We start from the raw sequence: 19,437 nt of genomic DNA, 5'->3' as shown, positions 1-19,437 counted from the left end.
TAATGGGTCCAATGACAAAAACATAGCTTTCGTTTAAAGATAAAATCGCACAAACCGGTCCAAGGACGACTGAGATCTTGACGAGACATATTTTACCAATGTGTGAAGTTGATACGTCTAATGCTTTATGTTCGTATTTCAGAGATATCTCCGGAACCCAATGTCTAATTGCAAAAACAAAATACAATGGGTTCAATGGCAAAGTCATAGCTTTCGTTTAAAGATAAAATCATGCAAATTGGTTTACAGACGGCTGAGATATTCATGTGACATTATTTTGTTAGTTTTCTGAAAATACACTTCATGTTCGTATTTCTCACATATTTCTGGAACCAAATGTCCGATTGCAAAAAAAATTAAACTCGTTCAATGACAAAGTCATAGCTTTCGTTTAGTGTTAAAATCGTGCAAATCGGTCCACGGACGGCTGAGATCTTGATGTGAGATTTTTGTAACGCACACACATACGCACACACGCACACACGCACACACACACACACACACACACACATACATACATGTGCTTAGTTCGTCGAGCTGAGTTGATTGGTATATACGACTTGGGTCTCCGAGCCTCGGATAAAAAATCGGTTTTTCAAGCGATCTTTATACCCTTCTTAGGATGTAAGAAGGGTAAAACGTTTCGCTATTTTGAGAAATACCAACTTTGAGAATAATTTCTCGAAAGTTGAATCCCAGTTCGAAGTCCTTTTGGAAATTAACGAAAATTCCTTTAAAAAAAAATCGCGACAGCCAATTCCAGCGCCTAAAGAGGGCAATACAATTTTATTAACAAATGGTGAAAAGGCTCAAAAACTTGCTCAGCAGTTTGAGAGTGCCCATAATTTTGGTCTTGGCGTCACAAGTCCAATTGAGGATCAGGTTACACGAAACTTCGAAGACATTCTCAATCAAAAGAATGTTTTTGACCCTTCGTTGGGAACTAATTCATATGAAGTGAGATCTATTACTAGAAAATTTAAAAATATGAAAGCCCCGGGTGATGATGGTATTTTGTATTTGTATTATTTGACACATGTTTTCAATTTGCATACTTCCCAGATAAATGTAAAAACGCCAAAGTTGTTCCAATTTTGAAGCCGGACAAAAATCCAGCTGAGGCTTCTAGTTATCGCCCAATCAGTTTGCTTTCTTCAATAAGCAAACTGTTTGAAAATATTATTTTAAATAGAATGATAATTCATATTAATGGCAATTCTATTTCTGCTGATGTGCAATTTGGTTTTCGCCATGGGCATTCAACCACTCATCAGTTATTAAGAGTAACGAATCGCTCACTGCAGGTAAACTATCAGAAATCGAAATCTGATGAGAGTTGGTGTTCCCCAAGGCAGCATACTGGGGCCCATATTGTATACAATTTTTACTTCTGACACCTGATTTACCACCAGGGTGTCAAAAATCTTTGTTTGCAGATGACACGGGCCTCTCAGCCAAAGGGCGAAGCCTTCGTGTCATTTGAGATTGCAAAAAAGTATGGATATTTTCTCCACTTACTTCCCCGAATGCCTCCAAAACGCAGCTTATAATTTTCCCACATAAGCCGAGAGCTTCTTAAAAGAAACCTTCTAGCAGACATATTGTCACTATGAATTGGGTTTCAATTAATTGGTCTAGCGAAGTTACCTGTTTAGGACTTCTGCTTTATCAAAAATTAACTTTTAAAAATCACATTGAAGTCAGTCCAGCCAAATGTAACAAATATATTTAATGTCTATATCCTTTTATAAACAGAAAATCAAAACTTTGTCTTAAGAACAAACTTTTGATTTAAAAACAAATTTTAAGACCAGCCATGTTGTATGCTGTGCCAATACGGACTAGTTTCTGCAATACCTGAAAGAAGGCACTTCAGAGGATACAAAATAAAATTTTGAAAATGATTCTCAAGTTGCCTCCGTGGTATAGTACCAATAAATTTCATAGAATTTCTAATATTGAGACATTGCAACAAATGTCCAACAAAATAATTTCCAATTCTAGACAAAAAAAATCGGTGCAATCTTCTATTGCAACGATTAGCTTCTTGTACCCTTAGTATAAATTAGGTTAAGTTTAGTTTAAGTTTAAAACATTGTAATACCTGCATGATTCAATTTAACCATAAGAAAAAACCTAACTGTCACTTGTCAGAAACAATTGAAATGTAGAAATTTATTAGATACTAGTCGACCCGGCAGACGTTGTCCTGCGTAGTAGGCGAAAATGCCCATGTGAAATTTCCATACGAATCCTAATTGTAGTTTTTCACGATTTGCACAACTTTTCCCGTAATTTTCGCATGAGAAAATATCATATAAACCCGTCGGAAACTATAACGAATGTTTCTGCTAAAGAAATGAAAAAAATCCATCCAGCCGTTTTCGAGTTATGCGGATACGAACACAGACCATTTCATTTTTATATATAAGAAGAAGAAGAAGATTAACAAGTAAAACCAGTTAGAAAAAATCAATCATATGTACATCGATTCAATATGATAACGTGCCTTTTCTATCATATATGCACTCGGCCTTAGTCCTAAACTAAATATTCCATTAAATACATATCCTTTTCATCAAAAGCTTATTCTACCACATGTGCCACAATTCACCTTGCATAATTAAATTCTCTTTCGACTGAATGTTCCTTCGAAAAATTAAAATGATCTTAATTATCGACAATTCAGCTATTTTCTAGACTGCACAATTGATAAACATGAGCATGATGATCGCGCATTGTGTAGTTGCTACTCCGTTATTGTCCAGAGCAATCACAATTGCACAAGGAACCAATTGATGGAAGCATGGGATTTGCTATCCAACCTCAATGTGCACAGTTCAAGAGCTCTAGTATTTTGAATTGTCGATAACGGCGCTGGCTATGTCCTCACGATCTATCGGGGATGGGGAAACAAATTGATGATGCAATCACTCGCCCACTGCAAGCCGAGAACATTAGACTGTACAATTGATTTGGAAAAAACCCATCGACCCCGTTGAAAACTAATGAAGCAATTTCTTGGCCCATAATTCTAACATCTCTAACAAATAAGTCCGTATCATGTCCCTGGGAAAATCCAAACTTATCAAAACAAACTTTGATCGGCTTACAAACGAAGAACTGTGCCCTAGTATATGTAGTTAAACCAACATCAACCTACATGTTCTTCGATGCGCACACGCTTCCCACCAATTGCAGCACTGCTCGCCAAGCCAAGGAAGATTGTGCCTCCGCAGTGTATAGTCGGCGAGCGATACGGAAGCACACAACCCAACCGGTATTGGTCGGTTCGGGACGGACCAATCCGGCCCCACTCACCGACAAATACGAACGCAATGTAAAGCGACCCTTCAACTTACTTTCTGGCCGTCACCCGCCAATAAGGTTATCAATGAGAGCAAAATTTTCGGGCACCCTTATCTGTCATGTTTTGTGGAACCTTCACGTAGCCCACCACCATTATTGGCCGGCCTTCAGCCAATCGAACTCATCCTCGAAGTTCATTGGTACCATCCCACATCTGTGAAGTTCTATCTGAGTTACGCATTGAAGATGTACCGACCTGGGTGAAGCGATTCCAAGAAAGGAAAGTATTGCAACCCACTTGGCAGTGCAAAGATAGCTTCGTCACTCTTCGTAGGGATCTTTGGACCCTTCAACATTATAAGTTCGCGGTAATCATTGCCATTATTAAAGCCGCCGTTGCATGCATGACCGACAACTGCACTGATAATGCCCAGCATAGTACTTGCCGCATGATAGCGGAGGATTTTTTTTGTGAACTCCTCGATTGCCGGAGCCATTTAATTGTTCCTTTTCATTTGCTCAATGTTTCGCTATTCTTTACGATTCGTGATTATCGTCAAACGGATAGGACCAACTACGGCGGTGGAATATTGTTTGGGTAAACAAAGCGAGATTAGAATGGCGTGCGAGTCCTAGAATGGCGGGGATGTTTCCGAAGAATGAAACTATTGAATGATCAATTGCAGCTGATACCGGGATGGCTTCTATTACACGTGTCGACTGTTTTTTTTGTATTTTTCTAGACGGTGACTACCTAAATATATTAGTAAACATTGAGATTTAATATGTCCTGAGCTTGTTTATTAAGCAGTTCGACCTAATATAATAGTTGTTTTCCGATCGTGTTGTTTGAGATAATTACACAATCAGATGATTTATGAACGCTTTTTGAATCGATGGAAATTTAGTTTAAAAAAAATAAGAACTAATCATCCAATGTTGTGGATCATGAATAAGAGATGAGATTTTTGTATGGCTTAAAAGGCAAAATAATTGGATATGTAAGCTTCTACAATAGATTATTAAGCCATATTACAATATATTATTCAGTCAGTCACCTGTATTATTGAAAGTTACAATTTATGCAATCGTATATCATGAGGCTAACACAATGATACTTTTATGCCCAGGAAAGTAGAGACGATTTGCAAACCGAAATCGGGAAACGAACACAACCACCTTCAGCATGGTCCTTTTTGTTGCCGCGCGTCTTACCGCTAGACTAAGAAGGGCCCAGAAAAAACTCCAGCAATTCCTCCGGAAGTTCTATCAGCAATTCCTCCGGAAGTTCCTTCAGCAATTCCTCCGAAGTTCCTCCAGGAATTCCTCCGGAAATTTCTTCAGGAATTCCTCAGCAAATTTCTCCAGGAATTCTTCTGAAAGTTCCTACAGGAATTCCTCCGGAAGATCCGCCAGAATTTCCTCCGGAACTTCCACCAGGAATTCCCTCGAAAGTTCCTCCAGATCGTCTGTACGTTCCTCCAGGAGTTCCACCAGAAATTAGTTTGGAAATTCCTGCAGGAATTCTTCGTGAAGCTTCTAGAGGAATTCCTATAAAAGTTCAAAAAAAAAATCCTAAAGGACTTCCTTAGGAAGTTTATTCAAGAATTTCTTCGGAAGTTCCTCCAGGAATTCCTCCAAGAGTTCCATCATAAATTCCTCCGAAAGCTTCTCCAGGAATTCCTCCACAATCATCTCTAACAGCTCATTCTGAACTTCTGGAATTATTTTGGAAGTTCCACCAAGGATTTCTTCTGAAGTTTCTCCAAGAATTCCTCCGGCAGTCCCTCAAAAAATTCCTCCGAAAGTTCCTCCATGGTGTCCTTTCGGAGTTGCTCCAGAAATTCATCCGGAAGTTTTTCCAAAAATTCGAAGATTCCACAACAATTAACTGGGAAGTTCCTCCAGGAATTCTTCGTAAAGTTTCTCCAGGAATTCTTCGGAAAGTTTCTCCAGGAATTCTTCGCAATGTTCCTCCAAGAATTCATTCTTTTTCAATTCTTTCGGAAGTTCCTCAGGGGGTTCATCCGGAAATCCCTCAGATAATTCCTCTGAAGATTCCTGCATGATTTGAAGTTCTCGAAGCAATTCCTTTGAATTCCCATCAAACATTTCTTTAGAGTCCATAAATTCCAACGAAATTTCTCCGTGTATTCCTCCAGTAAGTAAGTGCCCAAGTAGCACACGCAACATCTTCCTAAAAGCACCTTGTTTCTATTCAGCTTCATTAAAGGTATTGGAAAAACATCAAAGCACGAAAAAGTTGCATCAAGGTGTCAAAAACGTTCGAATTGTGATCAATGTTTCATCAAAATTGCAATGCAGTAAGTGTTTGACATTTGGAAACAAACAAACAAAGAATACTGCACTTCATGTTGCAAACACGAAACAAAATCATTAAATTGCATATTTTTTACCATGTAGCATCAATCAATTTACCATGTAAATTGAATGTGTCGTTCAATGTTTTGACAACTCACATTTTTTCCTGTGACGGTGCAATCAAGTAACAGGAAACCCGAGTACAAAACTTCATAATCGTAGGGGCAGGTGGGTAGACTTGATCCCCGGGGAGACTTGATCACCCCCTGTTTCATCGAGAACTAAAGTAGTTTTGTTCTAGCGTATTTTTAGTATAGATCCTCTAGACAAATGACCTCTATGTGATGAGTTATTTTTTGGATTGACAACCTTATTTATTCTGCAGGGCGGTTTGTATGTTTTGACCTTCCTAAACTTTTTTTTATTGGCCACGCAAAATTTGAACAACTTTTCATAACAATGACCAAAGTCTTTCATTTTTTCACAGCAACAAGCCATAAATAGGGTAACCGGCGGTAATGTTGGCCCTGGATGTAACATTGGCTCATCACGCAAATTAATCAATATTTCAGCGATAATACGTCGATTTGTAGAGAGATATTAACCACTGCTTCTTAAGAAAAGTGTATCAAACATATATCTGCTTCATAACTCTAGATTTATACACTTCTTAAACTATTAAAAGCAATTATCCTGCGTGAAAAATCACTTTGACTCGGTTTTTAAGCAGCCATGTTTCGTTGACTTATGCAGGCTGGCTGTGTTAGAGTTTTTTTTTTTGCCCCATAAAAGAGTTTTCTGAAAGAACATACCTGACGAATTTCGCGCCAACTCGACCAGCGGTTGGCAGCACCATCTCAGAATCGAATGAAACTTGGTGGGCATAAAGATATGGTATTTCTAAGCCACTCTGCATACTTAGTTTTTCAAAAATTGTCAAGAGTAACATTTGATGAGGGCCTAATTTTTTTTCATGGATTTTTTATAAATCGATGTAACTCTAAAATGACAAGAGCTACAAAAAAGTGTTGGCGGAAAAATGGCGGACTGTCGTGAAATTCCCAGAAGTTTTTTGGAAAAATATCCAAAAAATAAAATACCGATTTCTACACTGAAAAAAATTAGTTTTAAAAATTAAAATCGATATTACAAAAAAACCTCATCTCTCTTTTGTGTGCCAACTATAGTTTTTGCTTTTTGAAAAGTTCATCAAACTCTTGTTGAGTATCGTCGTCGGGGGTGACAATGGGTCAAATGGGGGTGAGAATGGGTCACTGTTTCAACTACTTAGAATGCTTGTAGAATGGATGTATCTGAGGACAAGAAAACAAAAATATAAGAGACCTTTTTGAACGACTTTGCTCTACGTCCTCCATGCTCGCGGTGAGAGCGATGAGCCATTATCATCCCCAGACCCATTGCCATCCCCGATGGCGGTATTGCTCATTCGTGATATAACAGAAATGTAATATAGTGATATTTTTGTTTGATTGAAAACGTGCCCATTCGCCCATTCGTACAACTCCCGAGGAGTCTTGATAGTATTTCCATAATCTTTGGCAAGAGTTGCTCGTTTTGCCATTCGTTTGAGAGTGCCACCAATAGCTTCGCAAGGGTCTTTTCCGTGCGATGTTGTAAAAAAGTGCCATTCTGCTTCTAAGGCTTGTTTTGAATTTAAATTACACAGACTTGCAAAGTTCCTTTTATTTTTAAAATGTGCTGCAGCTCACCCAGACACAAAAGTAAGTTTTGTAAGTAATTAATTAAAAAGTAAAGTAATTAATTTTGAAATGAATAAGTGAACAACTTTTGTGTCATGGGTCATTACTTCTGATTAATAAAGCTAACGTTTTCTAATTAACCGTATCTTTAGAAGAAAACTTCGAATGGATGTATTGTTGCCTGGGAATTATTCCAACCTTGAGCAGTATTTTGGATGATGAATGAATAATTTTCAGGAAAATCTAACAGTACAAGTGTATTGTTGTTTGCAAATAATGTCATAAGTTATAAGTTTATCATTTTTTTTCAAAAAAATACGATACAAACTCATCTACTCTACAGGCTTTATAACGGTTTCTAAATTACACCGTTCAGTGGTTAGCCTTTGCTGAAAAACACCATCTTCTTTTCCACTATTACAATTAAATATCACTTCAGTTTCGTTTCAGCAACATTGCCCGTTTTCAAAGTAATTATTTTTTTGTAATTGTTTTTAAGTTACTTCGATAAAAAAAAGTCAAATAAAACATAAACCCTTTTCAAATGTTGGTCCACAATTATGTTAGACTAGTTTATTTGTGGACGCAGTAGCGCCCGCGGCATGAGTTTTGTTTTTTCAATCAAAATTTTCAACGTCTGTTGTCTGTGATTTTTTTTATCAAATGCTGTGTCTGGCTGTCTATGGTTGTCACTGGTTTTGTTTTCTGCATCAGATAGTAAAAAAGAATTGAAGTGTCAAATATTTTATTTTTTGTGAATATTTCCCCGCATGCTGCGTCTGGTTGGCTAGTCACCGGACAGACAAACAGGGCTATTATATATATGATTATGCTAAATTGCTTCCCAAACAAATTTTTATTCGTCCAAAATGTGTCGTTGGTTGATGATAGGCTGCTGAACCTATAATTGGCGCTGTAGGCATAAAGCACGCTGATAAATTTTCACTCAATATGGACTTGAAAAAAGTTTTTGTTAGAAAAACTTTTTTTCCTTAAATATGTCACAGGAACATTATTCCCAGAAAAGTTAGATAATTAAAATACTGCCGTTGGACGCATAAATGTCACATGTTACATTTTAACATTTTTGAGGTTTTGATGTCTAACGTCATAATTTGATACGTGTTTTTGAAATATTTTGTCAAAACATAGGTTTTATTCTAGAAAACTCGAAAAAAATCTGAAGTCAATTTGTCACATTCGAACAAATGGACGCATACTTGTCACACCGGGATAAATGGACGCATATTTGTCACACAAAAAAAAAGAGATATAACAATCACATAAAAAGACACATAGCACTGCGTGATGTTTCCTGAGGTCCGTCCATAAAATATACCATGCTTTTAGGGTCATCTACAATCCACGTAAATAATTTAGAAGGATGGCTGGTAAGTATGCAAGGTCTTTCCCTACTTTCAGAATGTATATGGACGGTTGTCCATGAAAGAAGAGGGGAGGTATTATATTGTCCAGAACCTCTCCAAATATAACGTGAATAAGAGAATGAAACTGTGACATAATTAAAATATTCAAGGACCATAAAAATGTGATAAAGGGGAACCCTTTAGCAAACCCGTTTTTTTTTCTGTAAAACTCAATTATTGTGACATGTTATGGCGATAAAATTTATTCAAAGTATGAAACAAGAACAAAAATTAATCAGGACCTTCTTGCTTCGTCGGACGATCAATGAAAAACGATTTTTCCTCTTCGGTAACAACAGGTTGAACCACTTTCATTAAAGAAGTTTTCTTTTCTTCTTCAATTCCTTGAGGAGCATTTTGCCAACGTACATTTGTATCAAATCAAAAGAGGATGAATCCTTTACAACCAACATTAATTCCTTCTTAAAAAACAACTAGCAGTATTGCATATGAAGTACGTCAACATTGTTCTTTGCATTGCCAACCACAGACTTGAAGTTTTCATAACTGACGACACGTTCATGGCGCATTTTGGAATCAAACGCCGCATGGAAAAAGTCAGCGGCCTTTAACGTATGCCCCGATTCAAAGTTCTCCAACAATATGCGCTCGACTTGAATTTCATTACTGTTTATGAGTAGGGTAATGTGATGGAATGAATTCCAGTTCTTATTTTGCGAACAACAATTATCCAACCAAAATATAATTGTCTTCAGGACAGCGTACTTCATATTAACTTTGAAGAAACAGCTAAGGATTTCGTTGGCTGTGCGACTGACTCGGACCAAATGCACGCAGACCATGGGAATGCTCGTATGTAGGGACAAACAGGCTCAAAGTTTTCATTAAAGACCAGCAGCCTTTACGAGAAAATAATGCTCTTGAAGCAATCCAACCGTGGAAGCCATATGACTTAGAAAATAAGTTCTTAACTTACAAATAATTGAGAACTTTTTGCAAATCCACATAAAAAAACTGCTTCATCTGGTAGCACTTTGTCAAAATCATCTCGGTAAGACAATCGTGATTCCTTTGGACGATGAAGATGAAATGCATGTCCTTTTCCCGGACTGCCGCTAAAAACCGGGTGTTCAACCTCTTGGACCGGTAATGGAACGTTTGCCGGCTCCGCAAACAGAAAACGATCACCTGTTTCTTTTTTTATACCGAACCCGAGGAAGTCCTCTTCCGATCCCGCGCCACTGGATTGTCTGTATTGGATAATCCATTTCCGGTTCCACTTCTACCGACAGCAAAAAATCACACCAAAGAAATACAATCGTCGCTCGCGAAATGTAAAAACAAATTAACAACTATTTCTCAGTTCACGGTGTGACAAATATGCGTACATTTTTCGCCTGACCAGTGAATTTCGCGGCATAAGTGTCACATTCGGGGTTTGATAGAAAAACGTGGAAAAAATAGTTATTTTTGGCAATGTTTCAGTCCGGCCCAACGAATATGAATATTCTTTTATAGTTTATTGCGTTAAAGTCAATAAAAAAGCGAAATTATGCGATAATCGGATGAATGCATTTTGAAACTTCAAATGCGTTTTTCTCATTTTTCTCGTTTGTAACATGTGACATTTATGCGTCCGACGGCAGAATACCTATCTGCGGAAAAAATTTCATCGATTTCTAAGATGAGGTTTTTTTGTAATATCGATTTTAATTTTTAAAACTAATTTTTTTCAGTGTAGAAATCGGTATTTTATTTTATGGATATTTTTCCAAAAAACTTCTTGGAATTTCACGACAGTCCGCCATACAACACTTTTTTGTAGGTTTTGTCATTTTAGAGTTACATCGATTTATAAAAAATCAATAAAAAAAATTAGGCCCTCATCAAATGTTACTCTTGACAATTTTTGAAAAACTAAGTATGCAGAGTGGCTTAGAAATACCATATCTTTAAGCCCACCAAGTTTCATTCAATTCTGAGATGGTGCTGCCAGTCCCATGGAAGGGTTGGCGCGAAATTCGTCACCTGCTTTCGCACATCAGATGAATGGATAACAACCACACTATGTCAGCTATCATTTTTATTTCACAATTTCCATTAGTATAGCGAAAATTTTTTGGACAATACTGGGGACACCCGTAGCCAAATGGTGGCATGCGCTTTCGATTTGTAGCACTACGTTAGTATAGGTGAAACTCTGAAATCAAAACATTCTTACCAATAACCCGTACTGGAGAAAATAACTGAAAGCTGCAGATAGAATATCCGATGCTTGCGATTAGGTTGCCAAGAATTTTTGTAAAAACAGGTTAAGATTCATTCGCAAATTACATAACATAACGCTAAACTCAACCCACACCAAGCCTCTAGTAATGCTTCATGTATGGTAGGGTTCTAAAATTTATAAAGTCCTTAACGCTCAGACAAGAACCTTCCCAAAACCTAAAACGTCATGTAGTAAATGGGCCCTCATGATGCTTTTCTCGAATCACGATACAATCGCTTTCATTCGCAGAACATACCCAAAATAATTGCCTACCTTACGGCTTCCAAACACGATTCAAGCATCAACCTTTCGTGGTTCGATACACCATTTTCTTCATAATTTCGCAAATAAATGATTCAATTAGTGTAAGAATATTTGGTTTTATCATCTTTCGCACGAATCCATTTCTCATTTAATAATGGAAAGATACAATGGATCGTATGTTTCATTAGATAAACTTTCAACGTCATTTCATGTGAATAATTTCAAGTCAAATTACTTGACAAATACCTTCATCATAATTTAGATTTATTATTGCTTGCAAAAAGAATTTTGATCTGTAAAATGATACCGAAAAAGTATTCTTTCAACTCGGGAAGTTGAAACACGTGAGAGTTTTGAGAGGATTCACAACAGCTAATCGATATAAAGTGGAGTGGAATAAAACGCACGTATCAATCATGAAATTTCAATGCAGGCAGAGTTAAAAACGAGCATCCAATAATTGTATTTATAAATAATTGTGTAATAATATCAGGTAGTTGGCACAGTTATAACTGTTTATGCACAGTACAAAGCAAGGAATTGCCTAGAATAAGTTTTACAATTGACTTTCTTCAATAGTGCGTTATGCACCATCCCCACTTGAAGCATTGTTTACGTTTGGGAAAAAAGTTTCTTTGAGAGTATCGCGAGAGCGAGAGCAACACAACTGCCATGATTTCAACTACACGCTTAAAATCAATAACACAGAGATGTGTTTGCATCACACAAAACGGACCTAATGCGGAACATCCCCTAGATGAGCGATAGTTACACAGCCACAAAAATAGCTCGTGTGGTTTTATTGAAGCTTGGATTTCAATATTTTCAACAGTACTTGGTTCCTCATGAAACAAGGAATCTGTACAAACGTTAACATGTTGAAAAGGACCGTTATCACGACCGTACGAGGCATTTTTGTGCCTGTGTAACTGTCGCTCATCTAGGGGATGTTCCGCATTAGGTCCGTTTTGTGTGATGCAAACACATCTCTGTGTTATTGATTTTAAGCGTGTAGCAGTAAATCTCAAAATTATGCGGCAGCCAATAATTAACGTATGCAATTTGTTTGAAGGCACAATATGAGGGCTAGAACACGTAGCCTTTTTGCAATTGCAGTTTTTAATACAGTTTTCAGTTTTCTAAACTTCTTCACTTGCAAATATGGTAAATTTTTGGGAAATAAATGATTCATATAATAGTATTTTCGTTAGCATGTCCTTGGTAAGCGTGCTATTGGGGGAATCTGAAACGCACTCTCGCAATAGTGTGGTACTATAGTATTACTATACTATAGTATTTTACATGCAACCAGTTAGAATTCACGCTCAATAAGATGATTTGATTTTCTCTATTTGTTTGCATGCTGCCTTTATTCAACGCTAGCAAAATGACGGGTACTATAAACAGCAACCCATCTTTATCTCTCGTATGTTCGAAATCAACAATCACACGTCCCAAGTGGGCTGAAAAATTATCCACCTGATAGGGACAAGGATGCCGACATTTTGTCCATTTCTCTCGAGACTTTCGCTGGTTTTAATGAGATATTGCAGACATTCATCGTCGTTTTTTGCTATTTGGCGTCAAAAACAAATGTAAGCAAGACGTCTGGTGGAATAATTCTGGTTGGAAATGCAATATATAAAGATTTATAACGATAAATGTGCTCAACCGTAGCATAATGGGCCAAGGTTTGAGCCGTTACCCCTATGCTTATTGATCTGTACTGATAAAAATGTCAACATTTCATCAAAGTTTTAGGATATTTGGATTTGAAGTTATTGCCTTAATATGGGGACACTTGATCCCCCGTTAGTCACCCATACAAAAATTTGGCGAAAAAATTCAAAAAAATTAAAAACCTTTCTTAGGCTTCTAATTTTTTGTAGATTTGACGGATTTGATGAAGGGTTGGCAGGAAAAATACACGCTCCGACATGTTGTACAACTTTGACTCCACCCCAGGAAATTTGGTTCGGTCGGACTAAAGTCGGACCGTCTGTGGGCAAGTTGTACTGTCAAACAGTCGGACAACTTGCCCACAGACGGTCCGACTTTACTCCGACCGAACCAAATTTCCTGGGGGTGGAGTCTAAGTTGTACAACACGTCGGAGCGTGTATGGGCCCCTTACGTAGATCTCATAGAAAGGGGATCAAGTCTACCCAAATGTCGAATTCAATAACAAAAATCGTTCATGTATACGCTCAGCAATTCGATAATTCCGCGTATTTTGAAGGGAAAATATTTAAAAAATCTGAGGGCACCTTTCTAATTTTATTAATATATCCGATTATCATGATGAACAGTTTGTAGCTGCAAAAAGCTATCATTTCAAAGTTCAGTGCGTGATCTCTCTTGTTTCGGACAGCAGAACGATCGCGCGGTCGGCCGAAATATTGTGTTCTGCATTGCGCGGCCGGTAATAAGAATAGCAATCGAACAAGTAAGTTCAGTGCGTGTTTTAGTCGTCGGAAAAGATATAAAATATCTATCTTGTGTTCGGTGGCTAATGCGCATGTCGCGCGCGGTCAATAAAGCGCGCTCGTCAATAGTTTGCTGCAGCAATCGAGCAAGTGGGTACGTGCGGTCGTCCAAAACGCGAATCTCCTCAGTTTTCATATGCCCCCGGGCGTGCATGTTTTAACTTTTAACTCGTATTAATGTTATTTCCCATCGCATCGCTTACCAAAGTGAATCCAAATAAATAATCCATTGTAACTAAAACGATATCCTATCCCAAGACAATTGTGGAGATGCAGAGGTATACTCGGTCTCTAGTAGCAACGAGAGTCGGACTAACAATCCTATATGACCGTAAGGACGTGGCCGGCGCCGTTATTGACTTTAAATATTTGAGCTCCCGAAACGTGTACATTGAGAATGGGTTGCTAATCCCAAGCCCCATTCATTGTGTTCTCTGTACAATTTCGCAAGTTCAGTCAATCACGGAGTAGCAACTACGAATTGTGCGGTCATAATGCTCATGCTCATGCTCATGCAAATAGCTAACATTTTAAAACACTCATTCTATTCCTTAACCCGCAAAACGTGAACCTCGTGAGACAAAAATGAACATTCTATGATTCAAGTCAACAAAAGTGGATCGCAGAATTCACTTCTTCGACACATTTCATGTTTTTGAAAATCATTTCGCTGCAAATTAACAAAAGTGTAATTAAGAACCCTAGATTTCTACATCGTTGCTTCCATTACAGAATATGTATGACAAGTATTTCACAACATCTGAGAGAACCACACTTGATCTTATTTTTAGAATAACGAAAGAGTAATCACCTCATTGATAATAATTCACTAAATCAAATATTAATTTCAATCCACTAGTGTCATCTTGTAGCCAGAATTTAGATTACGATTGAGCATCCCGATCCCAGCGCAACAAGGTACCGGAGTCCTCTGAAATCCCTTCAACGCCGCGCGAATCGAACAACAGAATAATTACGACGGTTGTTATCAACGGTGAGTGGTCGAGATAAGCCAAATAAACAAAACTGCACTAACGGCTGCGTGGAGTTGACGCTAGTTATAATGATGCCGATGACGATGATGGCCAGTTTGCACGAGAAATTCTCAAACATCGGTTTCCGCTAAAAACATGACCTATGAGCGTAGTTCTACAGTTAGGTCACACCTTTTTGTATGGGTTGATTGTGAAGTGTCTATCTCGCGTGACAAAACCGACACAGAGATGATCGCATCGTGGAAGACTCATCCGCAGTGTCGCCAGTGTGTGGACTTCGCGTTACGGGATGAATCTCCACCGACCTAACAACTGATAGCAGGAGTAGCAGGTCGTTCATCATCGGCAGCAACAACAACGGCCCATCAGTGGAACCAAAAAAGCGAAAAACAATAACACCTCTGGCTCTGGACGAGCAAATGATTCCTTTATCAGCTCTCGAGGCTGTCAGTCAGAAGTCAGTTGAATCTCAACTGCTTCAGAGGCAGCATCCTCCCGTAGGCAGTCAGGATACAGATTTGTCCCAGGTCTTATCTCCCAGGAGTCTGGATTATTTTGTTCCTTTTTTTGTGTGTAGTCTAAAGTCCTTTTGCTGAAAAAGTGATTAGTGATAACTTTGAATATAATTCTCCATCATCGCATCTATTGTGCAGAAATTATGTGTCTCGCAAAAACGTGACGGTGCAGAGTGAAAAACCAAAACAATTGGACCACAGTGATCGTTGTTTATTTTTATTTGTGATTGGAGCGTATAACTATTTGGTAAACGTAGCCTCCGAGTGATAGGCAAAGGTCAAAAAATGACCACCAACTGCGAAATCACTGTTACAAGCCCTCAAGAGGCCCAGACCAAGAGCAGTATAATTGTGGTCTCCAATCGGTTACCATTCGTGCTCAAAAGAGACCCCAAGACGCGCAATCTGAGCCGCAATGCTAGGTAAGTTCGAAGAAAAACAGCATTACTGAGTTTTGTGAAAAAAGGTGCAAATCGGCAGTTCATGAATAGGTATAACGAGTTTACTAAAATCCACGCTTCGGGGAAATTCCAAGCGTGAAAAACGCTTTTCCATTCCAGTTTTGTATAAATTTCTATATAATTTACAAGCATTGCAATGATTCCGGTCAAAAGCACAGGCGAAATCCTGTGTATGTACTCTCATCAAATTTTTACTTTATTTATTTTATTTTTTGTCCGACACGCATTTTTTGATCTCAACTGTATAGTCTTCTTCAGTATCTCGTGTTAGATTTGACAAAGTCGGGTCAAGCACGCGATACTGAAGACGATCCGAATTGATGTTGAATAACGTGTATATTTCTTAATACAAATAAAGAGATGGAATCATACGTAATAGCACTGTTTGTCAGAAATTCATCAATTATTCACCTGTTAACCTTTTATGTTGAAGGTTTCAATTTAGCAGCAAAATAAATTTTCCATGCAAATTTTGAAATTTTTCATTTAAAATGTAGAAACTGACAGTAAAAAAATCCGGGTGGAAGTAATTCATAAACATAAATTTACCATTATTTATGAAAATTTTCCAAAAACCTAAAGAAAAACAAAAAAGAAATAAGCAGTTAAATGTAATAGTTGGAATAGGTGAAGTTTTCCTACAAAAAATCCACATTCACTATTGAAAAAACTATATACAAAGTTTTCATAAATAATACAAAATTAGTAATAAATACTTGCAAGTTTGTACAAACTAAATATCCTTTTTTCCAATTTCCGTTGGAACACAAGTGCCGGTTTTTTGGCCTTTTTGAATTTGAGACGGTTAAATTTCGTAATTTTACCAAGTTACACATTCATTATATGAAGAAAAAAAAAGTTTAAGGTAAATGGTTAAAACGGTAGAACTTATGCTTTGTGTGCATAAATTTTGATTTTTCATTATATCAAACAAACTTTAGATCAAAGAGCACGATTTATTTGATATTTTGGAACAAAAATAAAAACAGAATGACTCTATGATGTCTATGACCTATCTACGACCTGTTTTGAAAAAATATTTTAGAAATTTGGGTCAAAATTACCTCCACTTGATCTAGCTCTTTTTGTTGTAATTCACATCCGACTATATGGAAAACAGAACTTTTACTTAACAGGTGATTGACACTTCTGACTCTTTTTGGCATATATTGTTCATCATTTTTATATTGCGCATTTGGGTAGCGCATTGCTTATTTTAGATGATAAGACATAATTTTGAAATGAAATCGTTTTTTTTTCGTTATATATTGCAAATTATGGTAGAAATAATACCATGCTTCGACTTTAAACAATCATATTTTTGATAAAGTGGTCATTATACTGCTAAACAGCAGTAAGTTTACTAAAAGCAGTAATTACAGTAATTATTGTTTCGGAGCGTTCCTCAAATTAGTAAAACATGATGACTGCTAACAAGAATACCTATAAAAAAATATAATCAATTTTTGTGGTTTAGAAGAGCCCCTCAAAATCACAATCAAATGTTGCAGTTAGGGACAAAGATGTTATCGATTATTTAGTACTCTGTGCTCGAACATTTAGTAGTTTGTCAATAACTCATTCCAGAGGCTAAATTTCAAAATGTGTTGTATGGTGGACTTCTAGTGCGAAGGTTTATCTACAACTCTGCCTAACAGTTCATTGTATGATTTTCACTAACAACGAAGCTATAGATCCAGAAGCAGTAACTTATACTAAATGATTGAAATTTTGTTATCATATAGTACAAGTTACTGCTACTAGCGCTATAGCTCCGTTATAAGTTAAATTCAAACATCGACCTGTTAGGTAGAGTTGTAGAAAAACCTTCGCACCATAAGTCCACCATACAACACATTTTGAAATTTAGCCTCTGGAATGAGTTATTGACAAACTACTAACTGATCGAAGGCAGATTACTAAATGATCGATAACATCCTTGGTTAGGGAGCCTAATCGAACGTATCGAACTATTGTCTATCCGGCAAAAAGTAAGACGACGTTTTCCACTGAAGATGTATTTTTCTCGAGATACAGGCAAAATCCTCAACTTCTTAGATAGTGTGCTGAATTCATATAAAGATGCGCTAAACAACGCATCCTTTAGTTTGACAGATAAAAATTCGGAAGAAAGTTCGGTTCGGAGGGCCCTACTTCAGAATTCTAATTTGGTACGCCGACAATACCCAACAAACATCGAAAGCTAATAAAGGCCTCTTCAAAAAATATGGACTTCTTCAGTTCAAAAACTAACTTGTGCTGGGTATGGAATCAACTAAGTACCCAACTAGAATTCCTATTACAAGTAATTTCAAAATTTATACACAATTTATTTGTCAATTTTTGGGATGTAGAAATTTTGATATTTTAAGAAAAGGTGACAAAAAAATGATAAAATGAAATCCTGTTGCAAATATAAATATTTCTACAGGTCACTATGAAAAAAAACAGTCGGCTTACATAACAATGTTATTGAGATCACGGCTATGTGCTCTATATATTAGGAGTACGTGGATTATTGTTGATGTCTATTTTTTGAAGCGCTTGATAAGAAAATCGGCTCTCGGTCCATGTCCTTGTCGATTACGTATTTCTCTCGACGGTTACAGTCGATTTAGTGGGAACACTCGAGTCAATGTTCGTTAGACATTGAAGTTAAAAAAAAATCGTCATTGTATTCATTCATTCCGAACCGGTGCGTAGACAAATATACATGCTATAATAAAAGAAATGGAATCTCTATATGTAAACAAGAGTTGACATTTCCTTTGAGGCAATATAACTCACGAACTGATGGACCGATTTGTAAGATTTCCTCACTAGTCTAATGTGACCAGACGTCCCGCGTTTCGCGGGACAGTCCCGCATTCTCACTATTTGTCCCGCGCAGAAAAGCGTCCCGCGAAACGTCCCGCATTACACTTATTTCTAGATAATGTCCCGCGAAATAAAGAAAAAATAGAATAGATAATTAGGTATTTCTTAGTGAATGTTTTCAAAGAAAATATTAGATTTTATTAAATTTATAATTTTGACTAAAGCAAATGTTTTGTAAAGCAATCATATGGATCATGAAGTCATGATTTTTTTTTGTTAGGGATGAACCACTGCGTCCATTTCATTTGTTTAGTGCATGTCTTTCTGCTCCATTTCTATTAAGAAGAAATGAAGAAGTCGTTTTTTATTCAGATATTTCTCAAACTTAATGTAAGGCCTCTTTAGATTGAGGTACCGCTATTTATACCCTTCGAGAAATGGCTTATACCAACTCTCAAATGCGCGCCCCTCAATCAGTTTCGACTCAACAATAAGTGAGATAATACTGATTTTTTTCATGATTAAAATGTGCTTATAATGACTCAGGCAAAATTATCTCCATAATTTGTTTTACCCAAGCCTGGGAATCTTGTCCGCAGATTTTGTTTCCATGTATTTCCTGCTGATTGACTGGATTTCGACACGGAACGTCCACTCCATTTAAATTTCTTGCAGACCAAAATCTTGTGAAAAATTTTCTCCAGCCGGAAGGCGACCTTTAGGGTGTTGATATTGGATATCAATGGCAACAGATCCGACAGTACTAAATAGTGCTCTAAAAAATATGAATATCGTGTTCAAGGCAGCCGGAAAATTTTCCACCGGATCTGGTCTCGAAGTATCTGAAATGGAACAAAATTATGGATTTTCTGAGCCGGAATCTATTTAGTC

At 37.2% G+C, this 19,437-nt stretch overlaps 1 protein-coding gene across 1 annotated transcript in view; it reads left to right on the top strand.

Annotated features, from left to right (window-relative positions):
* Window positions 1-15,032: 15,032 nt before the first annotated feature.
* Window positions 15,033-19,437, top strand: part of LOC134213581 (uncharacterized) — a 33,935-nt gene continuing 29,530 nt past the window's right edge. The window contains exon 1 of the mRNA XM_062692759.1: window positions 15,033-15,690. Within this exon, the coding sequence (XP_062548743.1) occupies window positions 15,554-15,690 (137 nt within the window). The 5' untranslated portion in view covers window positions 15,033-15,553. The remainder of the gene's footprint in view (window positions 15,691-19,437) is intronic.

This window comes from Armigeres subalbatus, chromosome 2 (genome assembly GCF_024139115.2).
Source record: "Armigeres subalbatus isolate Guangzhou_Male chromosome 2, GZ_Asu_2, whole genome shotgun sequence".
Taxonomy (NCBI): Eukaryota; Metazoa; Arthropoda; class Insecta; order Diptera; family Culicidae; genus Armigeres; species Armigeres subalbatus.
This window is presented reverse-complemented; position numbering and strand designations above follow the sequence as displayed.